Source organism: Scyliorhinus torazame, chromosome 12, assembly GCF_047496885.1.
Source record: "Scyliorhinus torazame isolate Kashiwa2021f chromosome 12, sScyTor2.1, whole genome shotgun sequence".
In the NCBI taxonomy this organism is placed as follows: domain Eukaryota; kingdom Metazoa; phylum Chordata; class Chondrichthyes; order Carcharhiniformes; family Scyliorhinidae; genus Scyliorhinus; species Scyliorhinus torazame.
Genome location: NC_092718.1, coordinates 223,671,440 through 223,692,831, shown reverse-complemented (window position 1 = coordinate 223,692,831; position 21,392 = coordinate 223,671,440). Strand labels below are relative to the sequence as shown.

Below are 21,392 nucleotides of genomic sequence, written 5' to 3'. Positions count from 1 at the left end.
TGTACCCCAGTGTTACACAGTGACAGACCCATCCCACCAGTACTATGCCCCAGTGTTATACAGTGACAGACCCATCCCCACCAGTACTGTACCCCAGTGTTATACAGCAAGAGACCCATCCCCACCAGTACTGTACCCCAGTGTTATACAGTGACAGACCCATCCACACCAGTACTGTATCCCAGTGTTATACAGCGACAGACCCATCCCCGCCAGTACTGTACCCCAGTGTTATACAGTGACAGACCCATCCCCACCAGTACTGTACCCCAGTGTTATACAGTGACAGACCCATCCCCACCAGTACTGTACCCCAGTGTTATACAGTGACAGACACGTCCCCACCTGTACTGTACCCCAGTGTTATACAGACAGACCCGTCCCCACCAGTACTGTACCCCAGTGTTATACAGTGACAGACCCATCCCCACTAGCACTGTACCCCAGTGTTATACAGTGACAGACACGTCCCCACCAGTACTGTACCCCAGTGTTATAGTGAGAGACCCGTCCCCACCAGTACTGTACCCCATTGTTATACAGTGACAGACCCGTCCCCACCAGTACTGTATCCCAGTGTTATACAGTGACAGACCCGTCCCCACCAGTACTGTATCCCAGTGTTATACAGTGACAGACCCGTCCCCACCAGTACTGTACCCCGGTGTTATACAGTGACAGACCCGTCCCCACCAGTACTGTACCCCAGTGTTATACAGTGACAGACCCATCCCCACCAGTACTGTACCCCAGTGTTATACAGTGACAGACTCGTCCCCACCAGTACTGTACCCCAGTGTTATACAGCGACAGACCAGTCCCCACCAGTACTGTACCACAGTGTTATACAGTGACAGACCCGTCCCCACCAGTATTGTACCCCAGTGTTATACAGCGACAGACCTGTCCCCACCAGTACTGTACCCCAGTGTTATACAGTGACAGACCCGCCCCCACCAGTACTGTACCCCAGTGTTATACAGTGACAGACCCGTCCCCACCAGTACTGTACCCCAGTGTTATACAGTGACAGACCCGTCCCCACCAGCATAGTTTCCCAGTGTTATACAGTGACAGACCCGTCCCCACCAGCATTGTTTCCCAGTGTTATACAGCGACAGACCCGTCCCCACCAGTACTGTACCCCAGTGTTATACAGTGACAGACCCGTCCCCACCAGCATTGTTTCCCAGTGTTATACAGTGACAGACCCGTCCCCACCAGTACTGTACCCCAGTGTTATACAGTGACAGACCCGTCCGCACCAGTACTGTACCCCAGTGTTATACAGTGACAGACCCGTCCCCACCAGTACTGTACCCCAGTGTTATACAGTGACAGACCCGTCCCCACCAGTACTGTACCCCAGTGTTATACAGTGACAGACCCGTCCCCACCAGTACTGTACCCCAGTGTTATACAGTGACATACCCGTCCCCACCAGTACTGTCCCCCAGTGTTATACCGTGACAGACCCGTCCCCACCAGTACTGTACCCCAGTGTTATACAGTGACAGACCCGTCCCCACCAGTACTGTACCCCAGTGTTATACAGTGACAGACCCGTCCCCACCAGTACTGTACCCCAGTGTTATACAGTGACAGACCCGTCCCCACCAGTACTGTACCCCAGTGTTATACAGTGACAGACCCGTCCCCACCAGTACTGTACCCCAGTGTTATACAGTGACAGACCCGTCCCCACCTGTACTGTACCCCAGTGTTATACAGTGACAGACCCGTCCCCACCAGTACTGTACCCCAGTGTTATACAGTGACAGACCGGTCCCCACCAGTACTGTATCCCAGTGTTATACAGTGACAGACCCGTCCCCACCAGTACTGTCCCCCAGCGTTATACAGTGACAGACCCGTCCCCACCAGTACTGTACCCCAGTGTTATACAGTGACAGACCCATCCCCACCAGTACTGTACCCCAGTGTTATACAATGACAGACCCGTCCCCACCAGGATTCTTTCCCAGTGTTATACAGTGACAGACCCGTCCCCACCTGTACTGTACCCCAGTGTTATACAGCGACAGACCCGTCCCCACCAGTACTGTGCCCCAGTGTTATACAGTGACAGACCCGTCCCCACCAGTACTGTACCCCAGTGTTATACAGTGACAGACCCGTCCCCACCAGTACTGTACCCCAGTGTTATACAGTGACAGACCCATCCCCACCAGTACTGTACCCCAGTGTTATACAGCGACAGACCCGTCCCCACCAGTACTGTACCCCAGTGTTATACAGTGACAGACCCATCCCCACCAGTACTGTACCCCAGTGTTATACAGTGACAGACCCATCCCCACCAGTACTGTATCCCAGTGTTATACAGTGACAGACCCGTCCCCACCAGTACTGTACCCCAGTGTTATACAGCGACAGACCCGTCCCCACCAGGATTCTTTCCCAGTGTTATACAGTGACAGACCCATCCCCACCAGGATTGTTTCCCAGTGTTATACAGTGACAGACCCGTCCCCTCCAGTACTGTACCCCAGTGTTATACAGTGACAGACCCGTCCCCACCTGTACTGTACCCCAGTGTTATACAGTGAGAGACCCGTCCCCACCAGTACTGTACCCCAGTGTTATACAGTGACAGACCCGTCCCCACCAGTACTGTACCCCAGTGTTATACAGTGACAGACCTGTCCCCACCAGTACTGTATCCCAGTGTTATACAGTGACAGACCCATCCCCACCAGTACTGTACCCCAGTGTTATACAATGACAGACCTGTCCCCACCAGGATTCTTTCCCAGTGTTATACAGTGACAGACCCGTCCCCACCAGTACTGTACCCCAGTGTTATACAGTGACAGACCCATCCCCACCAGTACTGTACCCCAGTGTTATACAGCGACAGACCCATCCCCACCAGTACTGTACCCCAGTGTTATTCAGTGGCAGACCCGTCCCCACCAGTACTGTACCCCAGTGTTATACAGCGACAGACCCATCCCCACCAGTACTGCACCCCAGTGTTATACAGCGACAGACCCATCCCCACCAGTACTGTACCCCAGTGTTATACAGTGACAGACCCATCCCCACCAGTACTGTACCCCAGTCTTATACAGCGACAGACCCGTCCCCACCAGTACTGTACCCCAGTGTTATACAGTGACAGACCCGTCCCCACCAGTACTGTACCCCAGTGTTATACAGTGACAGACCCGTCCCCACCAGTACTGTACCCCAGTGTTATACAGCGACAGACCCGTCCCCACCAGTACTGTACCACAGTGTTATGCAGCGACAGACCCGTCCCCACCAGTACTGTACCCCAGTGTTATACAGTGACAGACCCGTCCCCACCAGTACTGTACCCCAGTGTTATACAGTGACAGACCCGTCCCCACCAGTACTGTACCCCAGTGTTATACAGTGACAGACCTGTCCCCACCAGTACTGTATCCCAGTGTTATACAGTGACAGACCCATCCCCACCAGTACTGTACCCCAGTGTTATACAATGACAGACCTGTCCCCACCAGGATTCTTTCCCAGTGTTATACAGTGACAGACCCGTCCCCACCAGGATTGTTTCCCAGTGTTAGCTGAAAATATTTGCTGCATAAAGAAGCTAAATTTACAGGGCAGCATTTAAAGTTGTGCTTCTGACAGCTTTTTGCAATCCAATTGGATATAGTTTATGATGCAGTGAAAATCCCAATGTTAGAATTTAATTCTTTGCAGCAGACACCGTCTCAGGTTCTTTGCCAACCCTTGCCCCACCAAGTTGTTTTACTGCGCTATTTCTACTTGTAGCAGAGTTTGGGCTTGTGACGTGAGGACCATGTGTGTGCCCTGAAATGGGTGCTTATGCATGTGGATTTCTTCAATCTCTCCAGTCAGGCAAGGCAGACTTTTACTGAATTGAGGTTGGAACAGGATGATAAACTGTTTCGTGTCTCAGTTAAGTTGAGCATAAGAACAATAGTTGGGATTGGACTCACTTACTTCAATCAGTCCATCTTACCTTCACAATGGTAAAACAAAAATGAATATGTCATAATTCCTCAAATCAATGGGTCATCTTCATTCACTGAGAGGCTTCACAATTCTCACCTTGCTTCTGCATTTCTAAACTCTTAAGTCTCGTTGACACATCTCCAGCTTTCTCAAAGGACAATCGGAGTGGCACTACAGCCTTGGCTGTATATGCCTTTACACACAGCTGGTAGGAAAGTCCTGTGGACTATCCAGGAATAGCAAAGCTCCACATCAGCGAGCGCGAGGTGCTTATTACCCACCAAATTGCCTCGTCCTGGGTCCTAATACATCTGCAATCAGCATATTAATCACTTTTTGACTGGGTGCCTTGATTTTTTTATAAAAGGAAAGTGGGGTGAATATCCTTCTTTAAAAGGAAGTAACGTTTCTCTAAATCCTAATGGTGGAAAACTATTTGACCTGTCAAATCATCCAATAATATGACACAATCTAAAGCTTATCATAGAATTTACAGTGCAGAAGGAGGCCTTTCGGCCCATCGAGTCTGCACCGGCTCTTGGAAAGAGCACCCTACCCAAGGTCAACACCCCCACCCTATCCCCTTAACCCAGTCACCCCACCCAACACTAAGGGCAATTTTGGACATTAAGGGCAATTTAGCATGGCCAATCCACCTAACCCGCACATCTTTGGACTGTGGGAGGAAACCGGAGCACCCGGAGGAAACCCACGCACACACGGGGAGGATGTGCAGACTCCGCACAGACAGTGACCCAAGCCGGAATCGAACCTGGGACCCTGGAGCTGTGAAGCAATTGTGCTATCCACAATGCTACCGTGCTGCCCCCAAGATAATGCAAGGGGTCTTGACATCACATAGCTGCGTTGCAAAACCAACAATTTTCTGCTGCCACACCCAATTATCACACAATATCGGTGGGTTAGATACACCATACAGAGTTTGGTAATACAGAGTTTGGCAAAAGTAAGGCAATCTATATTCTGCTGCTTTCACCTGGACTGAAACACATTTTTAACGAGGCTCTATAATGGTATTTGACTGATGGGTTTTTAAGGCAAGGGTTTAAAAACAAAACAGTCTTGGTGGGAAGTCTGCGAGACAATGGTATCTCCCGTTTGGGACTTGGGTTTCTGATTTACTGCAATCTCGGGGGACACAACTGTTCTCTTGAGAGAGTAAATTAGTGAGAGTTTCAGCTTTCGGAAGCCACAGAATGGAGATGGAAAGCAGGCTGGATTAGCTGGGTAAAAACAAATTACTGCAGATGCTGGAGTCTGAAACAAAAACAGAAAATACTGGACAATCTCAGCAGGTCTGACAGCGTCTGTGTAGAGAGAAGGGAGCGAACGTTTTGAGCCTGGATGACTCTTTGTCAGAGCTGGATTAGCTGCTGCTGCTCTTCAGCGTATTGTGGAGGGGGGGGGGGGGGGGCAGTGAGGTGCATGGTTCAGGCAGAATTTTAATCCACCACTAGCCATACAAATAGCAATTGATCACAACAAAGTAGATACTCTTAATATGGGCACATACAGCATGATAAATTAATCTCCAACTATTGAACTGAATGTTCCCATTTTATGTTTAGTTTTTGGGTCCTTCGTTAATACACATATATCTAAGGGAGGGGCAATAGCACCCCTCCAGGTTAATGAAATCAGAGTCGGTCTCTTGAGTTACAAACCATAGCTGACAACAGAGGAAAAAATGTCATTACTGCATGGAAATCAACAATTGTTCAAATCACAAGCTAACGGATTAAAACAATGCTGAAAATCAGCAGCTCCCTCCCTGTGTTAACGCACGCATAAAGTACACACTTTGCAGTTTGGGATATTCACTTTATCAGTGTGCCTGGCACCATGATTGCGTTTTGGGTTCCCTCCATCGATAGTTTCAATCCAACTTCATACAGGCAATGGCCACACACCCTCCTCATTGTCTCGAACAAAGATCCCTTCTTTGCCCCAAACTCCAGGTCTGCTCCCGCCGTCCCTCTTTTAATAAATTAGTTGCAGCTCAGGGTGTTGGAATTGTCCCTTTAAATAACTTAGTGCAGTACCAGGAAAAGTGTGAAAGACATCAAAGATAAACCAACACACACTAAATTGCCATGTTTTGAAAAATAATACTTGCGAGGTGACATCACAGAGGAAAAAATGTCATTACTGCATGGAAATCAACAATTGTTCTGGCCTTCCCTGGTAATAATCTGACAGTTGTAGCAGGAATGAACACATTTCTTCAATGCCACCTCACTGGGAGAGAGATTCACTCATTTTGGATTCAGAAATGGGAACGGTTTTGAAGGCGGTTTCCTGGGGCCCCACTTCTGTCTCAATCCCTTCCCTACTGATCCCTGGACACTCTTCTCAGCTTGAACATGAGCCGACTGTCCAGAAAACGTTTAAAGGAGGTCGATTCTGCCCCCCACCCCTGCTGTCCCTTAGTTTTGTGTGCCTAGATTTGGGTTATCCTGAGGCTCCTGCCACTCTGTAGCCTTTGCCCTTCAAATGGCCTGAATACTTGCATGCCACCATCCCCAACCTCCATCCCTGGAATTTTGGGTTTGGGGTACTCAAAAGGATTTTTCAGCTCTGTGAATCCATCCCTGCTCCCCAAACTTCCACAGGATTTCCTGAAGGACTGTACCCACTATCCCCCCCACCAGGGATACCTGGTTTTTGAGGCACTTGGGCGGTGAGCCCGTGTAACCGATCTAATTGCCTGGTACCTGGGCTGTCAGCCTGTGCCCCAGCCCTGGGTAGCTGGTTTGGGGGACAGTGCCCCCTCTCCCTGCAGCCTGGTTTGGGGGACAGTGCCCCACTCACTCCAGTCTGGTTTGGGGGACAGTGCCCTTCTCTCTCCAGCCTGGTTTGAGGGACACTGCCCCCTCTCCCTGCAGCCTGGTTTGGGGGACAGTGCCCCCTCTCCCTGCAGCCTGGTTTGGGGGACAGTGCCCCCTCTCCCTGCAGCCTGGTTGGGGGACAGTGCCCCCTCTCTCTCCAGCCTGGTTTGGGGGACAGTGCCCCTGCACCTCCAGCCTGGTTTTGGGGACAGTGCCCCCTCTCCCTCCAGCCTGGTTTGGGGGACAGTGCCCCCTCTCCCTCCAGCCTGGTTTGGGGGACAGTGCCCCCTCTCCCTCCAGCCTGGTTTGGGGGACAGTGCCCCTGCACCTCCAGCCTGGTTTTGGGGACAGTGCCCCCTCTCCCTCCAGCCTGGTTTGGGGGACAGTGCCCCTCTCCCTCCAGCCTGGTTTTGGGGACAGTGCCACCTCTCCCTCCAGCCCGGTTTTGGGGACAGTGCCCCCTCTCCCTGCAGCCTGGGTTGGGGGACAGTGCCACTCTCCCTGCAGCCTGGTTTGGGGGACAGTGCCCCCTCTCCCTGCAGCCTGGTTTGGGGGACAGTGCCCCCTCTCCCTGCAGCCTGGTTTGGGGGACAGTGCCCCCTCTCCCTGCAGCCTGGTTTGGGGGACAGTGCCCCTCTCCCTCCAGCCCGGTTTTGGGGACAGTGCCCCCTCTCCCTGCAGCCTGGTTTGGGGGACAGTGCCCCTCTCCCTGCAGCCTGGTTTGGGGGACAGTGCCCCCTCTCCCTCCAGCCTGGTTTGGGGGATAGTGCCCCTCTCCCTCCAGCTGATGCAGTGTAATTTGCCCCTCCAAAGGGCTCTACTCACTCTGAGTGATCTTCTGCAGCCCCAGCACGTCCTCGGGGCTGACGCTCTCCTTCTTGAGCAGCTCCTCCTCGGTGGTGGCCGGGAGCCCCTCGCCCGGCGGCGCCTTCTTCACCTTCATGCCGACTGCCTCCTGGTTCGTGGCGCTGCTGCTCAGGGCTTTGGTGCCAGAGAAGCTCATGTCTGTCCGGCTGCTTGCCCTCCCCTGGCCGGAGCCCAGGCTGCTGGCTGCAGGCTCCGGGTCCGCTCCGGGATCCGCTCTTACCTGGAGCAACAAATCAAACCGTTACAATGTATCCAGTGCGGACTCTGCCACTGCTGCCGGGGAGACACTGTCTCTCCCCCTTCCCTCCCTCCGCATGGACTCTTCCTCTTCCCCATCTCCTCCACCCCCCACCCCCACCTAAACATCCCATTCATAAAATTCCGCCCCAACAATAAATGGAGGGGATGGACCCCTCTCATTTCTATCCCTCTCCTTCTCGCTGCTCCCCTCTCCTCTCTCTGCCAATGGTGCATTCCGTTTGTAATACCTGGGCAGAAAATTCATTCAAAAACAAACCCGTTTTAATTCCTATTTTATTACCGTTTACATGTTTAACTTAACGATGGCAGCTGCATTTCGGGATGACATCAATAATCTGCGGCCTGTGGCGAGGGTGGCAGCTATTTCTGTGCCAGACGGTGCAAATGGAGAGTCTGCTATCTGTGCCAGCACAAAGCAGCCTCCTCTGGGCTCGCTGTCCATCAGAGCTCCCACTACTGGGCACTGCCCCCTGTGCCTGTGTGCATCTCAGGTGAAGACATGCTCTCCTGGCAGCCTCCGACCTTGCCTTTGTAAACTTCAACTCAACCCAAACTCAGCTGTCAGAGTGTCCGAACTCGCAGCAAATCCCCATCACCATGTCCTCACTGACCTGCTCTGGCTCCTAGTCCCGCAAGGCCTCATTTTTAAAAATTCTCGGCCCACGAACAAGCAGAAGAATAGCCAGGTAGCCAAGAATCAGGGGAAAGTAGCCAAGGCATGAGAGGGAGGGCAGCTAAACCTAAGAGGAAAGAAAGGCGAACCACAGGAGGGAGGGGGGGGGGGGGGCAGGGAACAATACAGGAGAACCAGAGAGGGGGGGGGGGGGGGGGGGGGGGGGAGGCAGGGGAATGACAGCCGGAAGGAGGGCACGGGAAACGATAACAAACTTGGCATCTACAGGAGCAGAGAGCAAGGAGAATCCAGGCGAAAGATGGGCCGAACGGCTGAAGCGGAGGTGAGCGCGAGACGGCAGCGGCAGCGAAACCCGTCCAGGAGCAGCAAGTGACAACACCAGCACCAGACCCATTCACGTATCGCCCCCCTGTAATTGTTTCTCCGGCACCCAAATGTATATTCCCCCCCCCCCCCCATTATAAATAATATTGCCAATTGTACAGAGTTGCTGCTGTTGAGCTGGTGCCCAATACCTTACCAGTTATTTTATTTTATTTTTTAATTTCTATTTTATTGTTACTTTGTTTTTGGTATGTTTGTGTGTGCCCTTCTCTTTTATATATATACATATATATATCTTATTCTGTGTACATAACGGTAAATATACTTTGTTCAAAAACCCAATTAAAAACATTTATATAAAATAAATTTTTTATTCTCATCCCTTCCCATTCCTCCAGCCCTTAATCTACCAAGATCTCTCCAATTGTGGTCTCTTGCACATCACCCATTTCAATCGCTCCATCATTGGCAGCCATCCCTTCAACTGTCTGAACCCTAAACTCTGGAACAAATTGATAAGTTTGTTAAACTGAAGTCCCATCGATCTTCTCAGGTGGGCACAAAAGCTACCCCTCACTGTTACTTAAAAACAGATGAACTAGTCGTTGTCTCACTGTGGGAACTTTCTGGGCACAAATTGGCTGCCGGGCTTCCCACATTACAACTGACTACACAACAAAAGCATTCATGAGCTGTGAAGTGTTTTGAGACATCCTGAGATCGTGAAAGGAGGTCCAGCAACATCAACTTATATTTATATATAACTTATATTTATATATGCAAAGGTTTTTAAAAAACTGGTATGCAAAGTTACCTCAGAAACCAACACTCTGGAGTTTGGGTGCAGTGATAGGCTGAGAATTTCTGAGCTGCTCCAAACAGCGTGCCTGTAACACTTCCCCATACTGTGACATTTCTCCCTTGACTCACATTCATTTTCTTATTCGAAACATGCTGAAGGGCGTCACTACATGTCAACAAATAAAGCTCTGAGATGCAAATTACACAGAGTAGTTTGGGGCAGCACGGTAACATAGTGGTTAGCACAATTGCTTCACAGCTCCAGGGGCCCAGGTTCGATTCCGGCTTGGGTCACTGTCTGTGCGGAGTCTGCACGTCCTCCCCGTGTGTGCGTGGGTTTCCACCGGGTGCTCCGGTTTCCTCCCACAGTCCAAAGATGTGCAGGTTAGGTGGATTGGCCGCGATAAATTGCCCTTAGTGTCCAAGATTGCCCATAGTGTTGGGTGGGGTTACTGGGTTATGGGGATAGAGTGGAGGTGTGTGTTTGGGTGGGGTGCTCTTTCCAAGAGCCGGTGCAGACTCGATGGGCCGAATGGCCTCCTTCTGCACTGTAAATTCTATGATAAAGTAATAATAATCTTTAGTCACAAGTAGGCTTACATTAACACTGCGGGCGGCACAGTGGGTTAGCACTGCTGCCTACGCCGCCGAGGACCCGGGTTCTATCCCGGCCCCGGGTCACTGTCCATGTGGAGTTTGCACATTCTCCCCGTGTCTGTGTGGATTTCACCCTCACAATCCAAAGATGTGCAGGGAAGGTGGATTGGTCACACTAAATTACCCCTTAATTTGCAAAAAAATAATTGGCCCATATTCGGGGTGTCGGACCAGCCGGGATTGGAAACGGAAACGGAGGCAGATGTAGCCTTCGCCTCGTTGATCGCCCGAAGACAGATCCTGTTAGGGTGGAGATCAATCTCTCCACCCTGTGCCTTAGTGTGGTGGGAAGACCTGCTGGAATTCTTGACGCTTGAAAAGGTCAAATTTGAACTGAGGGGAAGGATAGAGGGGTTCTACAATTCATGGGCGTTATTCATCATGCACTTTCTAGAATTGGATCACATCGAACATTAGGGGGGTTGGGGGCTGGAAGGGTTGGGGGGAGGGGGCCTGTGTGTGTTAATGGTGACTATGGGTGATTCCTGATTCCGTTTGGTCATTTGTTTATGTGAACATGCGGCTAATGTTTGGGGGTTTGGTGGGAGGATGGGATCGTTGTTACTGATATGAGGATTGACATTACATTCGTTACTGATTATTGTTTACTGTTGGGTGTAAATTTATGAGAAAGTGTGAAAAAGGAGAATTAAAAAAAAAAAGACTGCAATGAATTTACTCTGAAAAGCCCCTAGTCACCACTCTCCTTCCGTTCAGGTACACGGAAGGAGAATTCAGAATGTCCAAATTCCCTAACAGCACATCTTTCAGGACTTGTGGGAGGAAACCGAAGGAAACCCATGCAGACACAGGGAGAACGTGCAGACTCCGCTGACAGTGACGCAAGCCGGGAATCGAACCTGGGACCCTGGTGCTGTGAAGCAACAGTGCTAACCACTGTGCTACCATGCCGCCCAGGAGGGAACTCAAACTCATTCCAGGGTGAATGATCCCCTCAAAAATCACACTTGTGCAAACTGGACAATAGAGGCATAGAATAGGATCAGGGAATAGTTATAGCACAGAAGGAGATGATTCAGCTTTTCCAGGCTCTCTGGGTGAGTGCTGTTGCATTAGTCCCACTCCACTAATCTTTTCTCATTGCCCTGCAAATGTTTCTCCTTCTGGTGTTTATTCCTTTTTGGTAGCTGCGATTGAACCTTCCTCCACCACCCTTTCAGACAATGCATTCCAAATCATAACCACTCATTGCTTAAAACAGTTTTTCTTAGCCTTTGTTTTCTTGTCCACCACTTTTAATCAACACTTCTCATTACAACAGCCTGCAGAACTCACATCAGGGTTGTGTGTAGGTGGAAGCCAGGAATGAGAATGTTTACGTTGGTGTGGGCCATCGCTCTGTAATAGGCACTGAAATGTGTCTAAAACAATAGGTTGACATCTTGCCTTAATGGCTCAGCCTTTAGAAAAAGGAATATTCAGCCCATCAAAGCTGTTGTTGTTCAATCAGGTCTGAATTTATCCATCTTTGATCCATATCCCTAGACACCCTTGGTCAACAAAAAATGATCAGTTTCAGTCTTGAAGAGTTGCTTTCATAGAAACTCTGTGTTATGATGTTCTCTGGTTCGTTTTGAGTGCCAGCTTGACTTGGTTGGTGGCCGTCTAGGGTGAGAGCATGTGGATCACAAAATTCTATACCAGGCTGTTGACGTGACATTTAGCCTGGCACTCCATGAGCTCTGAAGAAGTTCTGCATTGTCAGTGATGCAGCAATTTGGACAAGATGTTAAACTGAAGCTTTGTGTGGCTATTGCAGACATTAAAGATCCCATGGCACAGTCAGAATGGAGGAGTTTGTGTAGGGGATCGGGATTGAAGACACTAGCAACAGCGCCTCTCCCGATGTCCCCAGGGAAATACTCCGGTAATAATAGCTTCATTGAAATTTGGAGGCAGTTTCGCCAACACTTCGGACTGGGGCAGGGCTGATTTGGGGGAAACCACAGATTTGAACCAAGGAAGTGGGATGGAAATTTTCAGAAATGGGAGAAGGGGATTAAGACACTAAGAGATTTGCTCCTTGGGGGTCGGTTTGCAGGATTGAAGGAGCTGGGAGCGAAGTACTGGCTGGAAATTAAAAATGAATGAAATGAAAAGACCTTATTGTCACAAGTAGGCTTCAAATGAAGTTACTGTGAAAAGCCCATAGTCGCCACATTCCAGCGCCTGTTCGGGGAGGCTGTTACGGGAATCGATCCGTGCTGCTGGCCTGCCTCGGTCTGCTTTCAAAGCCAGCGATTTAGCCCTGTGCTAAACAGCCCCAGACTGAAGCAGGGGGAAATATTTTGATACATGCAGTTTCGTGATTTTGCCAGGAAGGAGATACAGAGCTTCCCGATGGAGGCAGCCTCCACATTGCTTGAGGACGTGCTGACAACAGGGGGACTGGAGCAGGGGATAGTGTTGGGGGTTTACAGGGCTATTTTGGAAGACAAGAAGGCACCACTGGATGGGATCAAAGCAAAGTGGAAGGAAGAGTTGGGAGAGGGTATGGAGGATGGGTTCTGGTGTGAGGTCCTCCGGAGAGTAAGCGCCTCCACTTCGTGCGCGAGGTTGGGGCTGAAGGTGGTATATAAAGTACACCCCACAAGGGCGAGGATGGGCTGGCTCTTTCAGGGGTAGAAGATGTGTGTGAACATTGCAGGGGGCGGGGCGCAAATCACATTCATATGTTTTGGTCCTGTCAAAAGCTAGAGGATTACGGGAAGATGTTTACGGTAATTTCTAAAGTGGTGCACGTGAAACTGGACCCGGGCCCCCGGGAGGCCATATTCGGGGTGTCGGACCCGCCAGGGTTGGAAACGGGTGCAGAGGCAGATGTTGTAGCCTTCGCTTCGTTGATCACACAAAGGCAGATCCTGCTGGGATGGAGAGCAGCCTCTCCACCCTGTGCCCTGGCGTGGCGGGGGGACCTGTTGGAATTCTTGACTCTTGAGAAGGTTAAGTTTGAACTGAGGGGGAAGGATGGAGGGGGTTCTACAATTCATGGGCATCATTCATTATGCACTTTCAAGAACTGGATAACATCGAACATTTCATTTGGGGGGGGGCAAAGAGAACTGGGACTGTGTGTGTTAATGGTGCCCTGATTCCTGATTCCTTTTTGTTATTTATGTTAACATGCGGGCAGTTGTTTGGGGGTTGGTGGGAGGATGGGATTGTTGATGTTGATATGGGGCTTGACATTATATTAGCTACTGCTTATTGTTTATTGTTGGTGGGTGTAAATTTGGGAGAAAATGTGAAAAAGGAGAATAAAAATATTTTTAAGAAAAGATCCCTTGGCACAACTCAAAGATGTCCTATCCCTTATCCCTCCCCAAACCAAATTAATTTTTGCCTGCTCTACACACATTACTGTACAGTTAAAGAGCCCTTTTTTTAAGACTGGGAAACAGGTTAATTTCAATACCTCGCTCAGTATTGCAAATCATGGTATTTATACATTGAGCCATTAGGAATTTGTCATACCCTTTTAATTAATGGCACATTCATTCCTTGTCCTTGGAAGCAGTCATACAGTACAGAGGAGGCCCTTCAGCCCATCGAGTCTGCAACAATAATACTACAGCACATCTACACTAATCCCATTTACCAGCACTTGGCCCATAGCCTTGAATGTTATGGCATTTCAAGTGCTCTTCCATGTACATTTTAGTGGTTGCGAGGTTTCCCGCCTCTACTACCCTCCCAGGGCTCAGTCAAAAGCTGAGTGTGGTGCCTTCAAGACTCCAGCAACGTTACATTGCACCAGGCCACAGGGAAGTAAATCAGTGGTTTCCCACTCCTTCTGCCTCACCCAATCCATTCTATTAACATATTCTCTGTGTGTGGGGAAACCCACTCATCATTCTGTGCACAATTGTGATTAGCGTCTGAGAACAGAAAGCTATATAGGATGAGATTGTGGCTGATCTGATAGTGATCTCAAATCCACCTTCCTGCCCTGCCACCCAATCCCAGACTCCCTGGTCTGTCAAAAATCTGTTGAATCTCAGGCATGTGCCGCAGTGGTTAGCACTGGGACTGCGGCACTGAGGACCCAGGTTCGAATCCCTGCCCGTGTGGAGTTTGCACATTCTCTCCATATCTGCATTCACCCCCACAACCCAAAGATGTGCTAGTTGGCCACGCTAAATTGGCCCTTAATTGGAAAAAATAATAATTGGGTACTCTAAATTTAAAAAAATCTGTTTAACTTAGCCTTGAATAAATGCAATGGCCTAGCCCCCAGTGATCAGGGAAGAGGATTCCATAGACTAATTACCCTCAGAGAAGAAAGCTCTCACCCCTAAAGGGAAGATCTCTTACTTTTAAACTGTATCCCCTAGTCCGAGTCTCACACAAGAGGAAACATCTTCCTGGTATCCACCCAATCAAGGACCTTATATATTTCAATAAAATCACCTCATTATTTTCAACTCCAATGGGCACGGTAGCACAGTGGTTAGCACTATTACTTCACAGCGCCAGGGACCCAGGTTCGATTCCCGGCTTGGGTCACTGTCTGTGCGGAGTCTGCACGTTCTCCCCGTGTCTGCGTGGGTTTCCTCCGGGTGCTCCGGTTTCCTCCCACAAGATGTGCTGTTAGGTGAATTGGACATTCTGAATTCTCCCTGTGACCCGAACAAGCGCTGGAGTGTGGCGACTAGGGGCTTTTCACAGTAACTTCATTGCAGTGTTAATGTAAGCTAACTTGTGACAATAATAAAAAATATTATTGTATACTGGAGTCACGTGTAGGCCAGTCCAGGTAAGGACACTGGGTTAACCAACTTATTCAACTTCTTTTAATTAAATTGAACTCAAATTTCACGATCTGCCATGGTGTGATGCGAAACCTGGTCCCCAGAGCATTACTCTGGGTCTCTGGATTACTAATCCAGTGATAGTACCATTACAACCATGCTCACCCTTTCTTCACAAAATAAGTCCTTCATCCCAGGAATGAACCTTCTCCGAACTGCTTCTAATGTAATTATATCCATTTTCAAATAAAGAAATTAATCAGTGTTCCAGATGTGGTCTCACCATGGCCCTGTACTGCTGGAGTAAAACTTCACTACTTTTATATTCCATTTCTCTTGCAATAAATAAAGAAGTAAATAAACAGACCCAGGACACAACACTGTGGAGAGTAGGAAAATAGCATTTAATCTATAGCCCACACAAGGCTCTCTTGGAAAAAATACAATAAACAGGAAGCCGGAACTGTGAAACCGATACTGCTGCAGGGAGTGAAGAGTAACGTGGTCCATTGTAATTTTGTCCTTGGGCTGAATCTTTTCTTATCCAGAGTTTACTGCCTAAAAGTGACCAGCCTCTCCCACCGTAGCACATTCTCAGTGACTCGGTTGGTCAGCTTAAGGGTTGTGAGGCAAGAACACTGACTTGCGGTAGAAAAAGCAGCTTACTTACACAGGAGGGGAACTGTTCCAGGTAAAACAGGTTCTTCTAATTTATACCCAGGGAGTAACCATTCCACATATGCACAGGAGGACGTTATCCGGAGTAAAACACTGTCTTACATAGTTAAGATATTGTTGAATTTAATAATGGAATGTTGCGGTTCTTCATATAAAGAAAATACTTGAATTTTGTAGCAGCATTCACCACCTTAAGACATCCCAAATGAATGAAATACTTTCGAAGTAAAATGACTGTTGTAATGTAGGAAACACAGCAGCCAATTTCTGCACAGCAACATCCCACAAACAGAACTGTGATAACAAGCAGCTAATTAATTTTAGTGATTTGACTGAGGGATAAATGAAGAGAAAGCCGCTGCTCTTCTTTCAATATTGTCATGGGATCATTTTTGTCCACTTTAGAGAACAGACAGAATAGTGGTTTAAAAAGTCTCATCTAAAATAAAGCAACTACACCTGGCAAAGGACTTTCCAGGAGGCAGGTTTCCCTGGGTAAAGTGCAATATGTCCCAATATTTATAAACATCGATGAACAATCAAGTTAAAAACTGGTTAAGTCAGGATGATGCAAGGGCGGCATGTGGCGCAGTGGTTAGCACTGGGACTGCGGCGCTGAAGACCCGGGTTTGAATCCCGGCCCTGGGTCACTGTCCATGTGGAGTTTGCACATTCTCCCCATGTCTGCGTGGGTTTCACCCCCACCACCCAAAGATGTGCAGGTTAGGTGGATTGGCCAAGTTAAATTGCCCCTTAACTGGAAAAAATAAATAATTGGGTACTCTAAATTTATTTTTAAAAAGTCAGGATGATGCATAACTTTGGAGGTGATGGTGTTCCCATGCATCTACAGTCCTCCTCCTGTTAGGTGGTGGAGATTGCAAGTTTGGGAGGTGCTGCTGAAGAAACCTTGTCAAACGGGCTGTAACATATTAGGGCAGGAACTGGAGAAGACAGCTTTATGTTCACTTTCACTGTCTGAGGTACTCATACCCTGGCAAAGGTCCCTGAAAGTAGGACAATACTCAGACAGAATTACTGTTTTCTAATCTCCTCATACTCAAAATTTTAAAGTCTTCTACAAACACTCCAACTGGTGACATGCAACTGGCTCAAATAAAAACAAAACACGCAAACAAACAAACAAAGAAGATCAATGTAGCAAGGTAGCATAGTGGGGCCAGCACGGTAGCATAGTGGTTAACACTGTGGCTTCACAGCGCCAGGGTCCCAGGTTCGATCCTGGCTCTGGGTCACTGTCCGTGTTGAGTTTGCACATTCTCCCCGTGTTTGCGTGAGTTTCGCCCCCACAACCCAAAAGATGTGCAGGATAAGTGGATTGGCCACACTAAATTGCCCCTTAATTGGAAAAAATAAATTGGATACTCTAAATTTCTGAAAACAAAATGATACACACTCCCCACATCATCTAGAGGAACACATGAAGACATAGTAACATGGGAGCATTGGTAAAACAGACAGAAACCAGGTCAATTTAGGAAACCAATCTGGAAAACTCCTCTCCGTATCCATGTTAGACGATCTTTGCCAGGGTATGAGTAGTCCAGATCATGTAGGGCCTGATTTATATTGCAGGATAAAAAGGTAAAGTCACCATGATCCCAGATGGCCTTAGGCTGCTTTCCCCTTTGTGGGAGAGAGCTGACTGGATGTGATTAACCTGAGGATAACCACACCTCAGGCGAGGGGCAAGGTTGAGAAGGCGGGGCCTTCATGAATAACCTCAACCGGTATGGGAAATGAACCCACATTGCTGGCCTTGCTCTGCATCACGAACCAGCTGTCTAACCAAGTGAGCTAAACTGGCTTAATTGCAGGATACATACCTCTTGTACCTCAGCCATCAACAGGTCAGCTCTTGCTTGAAGGAATTCAGCAAATCAGTGTCCACCACAAGAGCCGGCAGCCTGTTCCACCGCTCCCGTGACCTCTGGAAAAACCAACCTAGTCCTGCCCTTAACTTGGAATCATGACTCCAGTTGGTCTCACAGTTTAACCCTTCAATTTTTTATAAACCTCAATCAAATCACCCGAGGCTATGCTTCTCTATAGAATACAGACCCAGCTCTCCGATTCTATGTGTGTAATTAAGAAAAAAGCAAAATTTTGCCAATGCGGGAAATCCATAATAAAAAACAGAAAATGCTGGAAATAATCACATCTGGCATTGCCCGTGGAAAGAAAAAAAGATAATGTTTCATGGGGCAGCACGGCGGCGCAGTGGTTAGCACTGCTGCCTCACAGCGCTGAAGACCCGGGGTTCGATCCCGACCCCGTCACTGTCCGTGTGGAGTTTGCACATTCTCCCCTTGTCTGCGTGGGTCTCACCCCCATAACCCAAAAAGATGTGCAAGGTAGGTGGATTGGCCATGCTAAATTGCCCCTTAATTGGAAAAAAATGAATTGGGTACTCTAAATTTAAGAAAGAAAAAAAAGTTTCAAATCAATGACCTTTCATCTAAACTAAGATTTTCAGCATCCAAAGCATTTAATAATAATAATCTTTATTGTCACAAGTAGGCATACATTAACATTGCAATGAAGTTATTGTGAAAATCCCCTAGTCGCCACATTCCGGCGCCTGTTCGGGTACACAGAGGGAGAATTCAGAATGTCCAATTCACCTAACAAGCACGTCTTTCGGGACTTGTGGGAGCACCCGGAGGAAACCCACGCAGACACAGGGAGAACGTGCAGACTCCGCACAGACCGTGACCCAAGCTGGGAATGAAGCTGGGCCCCTGGCTCTGTGAAACAACAGTGCTAACCACTGTGCTACCAATTAGTCTCGTGGCCTTCCTCTGCAGATATACAAAAGCCACAATATCCCCCCTGCCATGTGAGGAAACTAAAACTGGACACAGTATTCTATCTGAAGTCTTGTTAAGGTCTTATACAAGTTAAAATATTATGCTTTGTTTTATAAATCTTAATTAATACTTCTGTCATTATAATCTAATTACTGTGTTCAGATCCTACAATTCTATTCTTCGTGCAGCAGGAATTCATTAGTAATGAGTTGATTGAACACAGTAATACTAAACAGTACTTATAAGATAGAACATAACATTTGCTTTGTAATAACCCCACTTAATTAAAGACCTCTCATCAGGGAGTTGGGGAAAGGTGTTCAGGAGGAAAGGGGCAAGTAGAGAAAATTGCGAGTGTGAGAGAGAGAGAAAGGAAATGACAAGTGACACATATGGTAAGAGGTGACAGCTACAGACACATGGTGAGACAGATGGGGTAGAGAGACAGAGATGACAGGGAGGGAGGGGCAGGCGACAGACACAGTAAGAAGAGGGGAGGGGGAGCGAGACCACCAGAAGAGGAAATAACCATATGCGAGGAAAATAATTTAACCTCCAACTTGGTGTCCTCTTTTATTAGTTTCTGAACATTTCAGCAAATGGTTGAAAAGCTACATAAACAAAGATGCAGTCTCCCCGAGAAACATCTGAACACAGAATCCAGTAGGAAAAGCAGTACAAACACACATTCTGACATTTAACATACCTTCATATCTAGTATCTTCTTGCACATAGTGTATGACGGTGGACTGCTGTGCCTGGTGTGTGCACAACAAAAGTACCAACACTGCCACAGAAACAGCACAGGTACAGCAGTAAACACCTAGGTTCTGATGGCCTATGGCTGGAGAAATGTTCTGTGTAACAAGACAGAACAATTAGAAGGAAATAACTTGTGTGTGAAGTTGGTCAATCTCTCCCTTGATACCATGCATGACTGGCGTCAATGACCTAATCTCTGGCCAGGTGTTGGGGGACAAGCAATTGTAGACATTGCCAAGCTTATGCCATATAGGATCTGAATTGGCTGAGATACTTCCTGTAGTTGAGTAGCCCACCTGCATCGTATATTAAGAATATAGAATTGGGCATCACGGTGGCGCAGTGAGTTAGCACTGCTGCCTCACAGCGCCGAGGTCCCAGGTTCGATCCCGGCTCTGGGTCACTGTCCGTGTGGAATTTGCACATTCTCCCCGTGTTTGCATGGGTTTCACCCCCACAACCCAAAGATGTGCAGGGTAGGTGAATTGGCCACGCTAAATTGCCCCTTAATTAGAAAAAATGAATTGGGTACTCTAAAAATTTTTTTCAAGAATGTAGAATTTACAGCGCAGGAGGCCATTCGGCCCATCAAGTCTTCACCGGTCCTTGGAAACAGGACCGTACCCATGCCCACAGCTCCACCCTTTACCCACACCTCCACCCTAACCGCACCTTACCATTTTTGGACACTAAGGGAAATTTAGCTTAGCCAATCCACCAAACCTGCACATCTTTGGGCTGTGGGAGGAAACCGGAGCACCCGGAGGAAACCCACATACACACGGGGAGAACGTGTAGACTCCGCACAGACAATGACCCAAGCCGGAATTGAACCCGAGACCCTGGAGCTGTGAAGCAACTGTGCTAACCACAATGCTACCAACCACAATGCTACCGTGCTGCCCAGTAGCACAGTGAGGTTAGAGAGCTGTAAACATCCGTGGAACTCCATCACATCATGATCCCACTGCATTCAGGAAAGAGGACAACTTCTCCCAATAAATTAAACTGAACAAAATTTAAAACATTTACAACCCTTTGATCCCCAGCATTCAATATTCTTTCATAATTGGGATGTCCTGTGTCTATGGGGGCCGTTAGTTCCTCAGAATCAGTGCACCTTCTTCTCAATCTACCTTCTTTCGCCATTTAAGGTCCTTGCCGGTCTTCAACAGGGACAGCACAATGGGGACACACATTGGCAGAAACAAGGGGATGTAAATGGCAAACTTCTGATCATCTGGGAAATACAGGAGATGGAGGAGAGATGGATCGAAAAAAGCTTTCTCAGACGAGGTGATGGCCTCTTTGCTGGCCAGGAAAGCTGGAAGCAGTCTCCCAGCCTCCAGCTCCTGAAGTGATCGCTGAACAGAAGCCACAGCACTGTACACCTGTGAAGAGAGAGGGTGTCTTGGATAAAAGAATGAAAAGACAAGCAAACTAAAGATCCTGCTGGGAAAGGAAAAAGAGGCACTAAAATTAAGGTAAACCCAGCCTATTCACTACCATAGGGTGAAGAGTGAGATTGTTCAGTTCAATGCCCCCATGTCAGCTTCTTTAAAAGAGCTATCCAATTAATCCCAAAGCCCTGCATGATCCCCATAGCCCTGCAAAACCTTCCTTTTCAAATACATGTCCTTCTGACTGCTATTCAACCTGCTTCCGCACCCTTTCCAGCAGTGCTTTCCAGACTGTAATAACTGGTTGTTGATAAAGAAATCTCCTTCTGAACCCTCTGATCCATTGCAACTTACATTAAATCTGCGCCCACTGGTTACTGATCCTTGTGCCAGAGGAACGGTTTCACATTACTTCTTCAAATCCATCATCATTTATTATCCCATTTGGAATTGTTCCCATTCGTTCCCAATCCTCCCCTTGCAGCTATACACTGATCCGATACACTGGGACTGGTTTAGCACAGGGCTAAAATCACTGGCTTTGAAAGACAGGCCAGCAGTTCAAT

The 21,392-nt window shown here is 48.2% G+C and overlaps 2 protein-coding genes across 3 annotated transcripts in view; both read right to left on the bottom strand.

The window, feature by feature from the left end:
• LOC140387135 (protein unc-119 homolog A-like) overlaps positions 1-7,972 on the bottom strand; it is a 67,073-nt gene extending 59,101 nt beyond the window's left edge. Inside the window, exon 1 of the mRNA XM_072470145.1 lies at positions 7,665-7,972. Within this exon, the coding sequence (XP_072326246.1) occupies positions 7,665-7,842 (178 nt within the window). The 5' untranslated portion in view covers positions 7,843-7,972. The remainder of the gene's footprint in view (positions 1-7,664) is intronic.
• An 11,239-nt stretch (positions 7,973-19,211) lies between these two features.
• Positions 19,212-21,392, bottom strand: part of pigs (phosphatidylinositol glycan anchor biosynthesis, class S) — a 58,212-nt gene continuing 56,031 nt past the window's right edge. For both annotated transcript variants that reach the window (XM_072470007.1, XM_072470008.1), the window contains exon 11: positions 19,212-20,817. In XM_072470007.1, the coding sequence (XP_072326108.1) occupies positions 20,554-20,817 (264 nt within the window). In that variant the 3' untranslated portion in view covers positions 19,212-20,553. The remainder of the gene's footprint in view (positions 20,818-21,392) is intronic.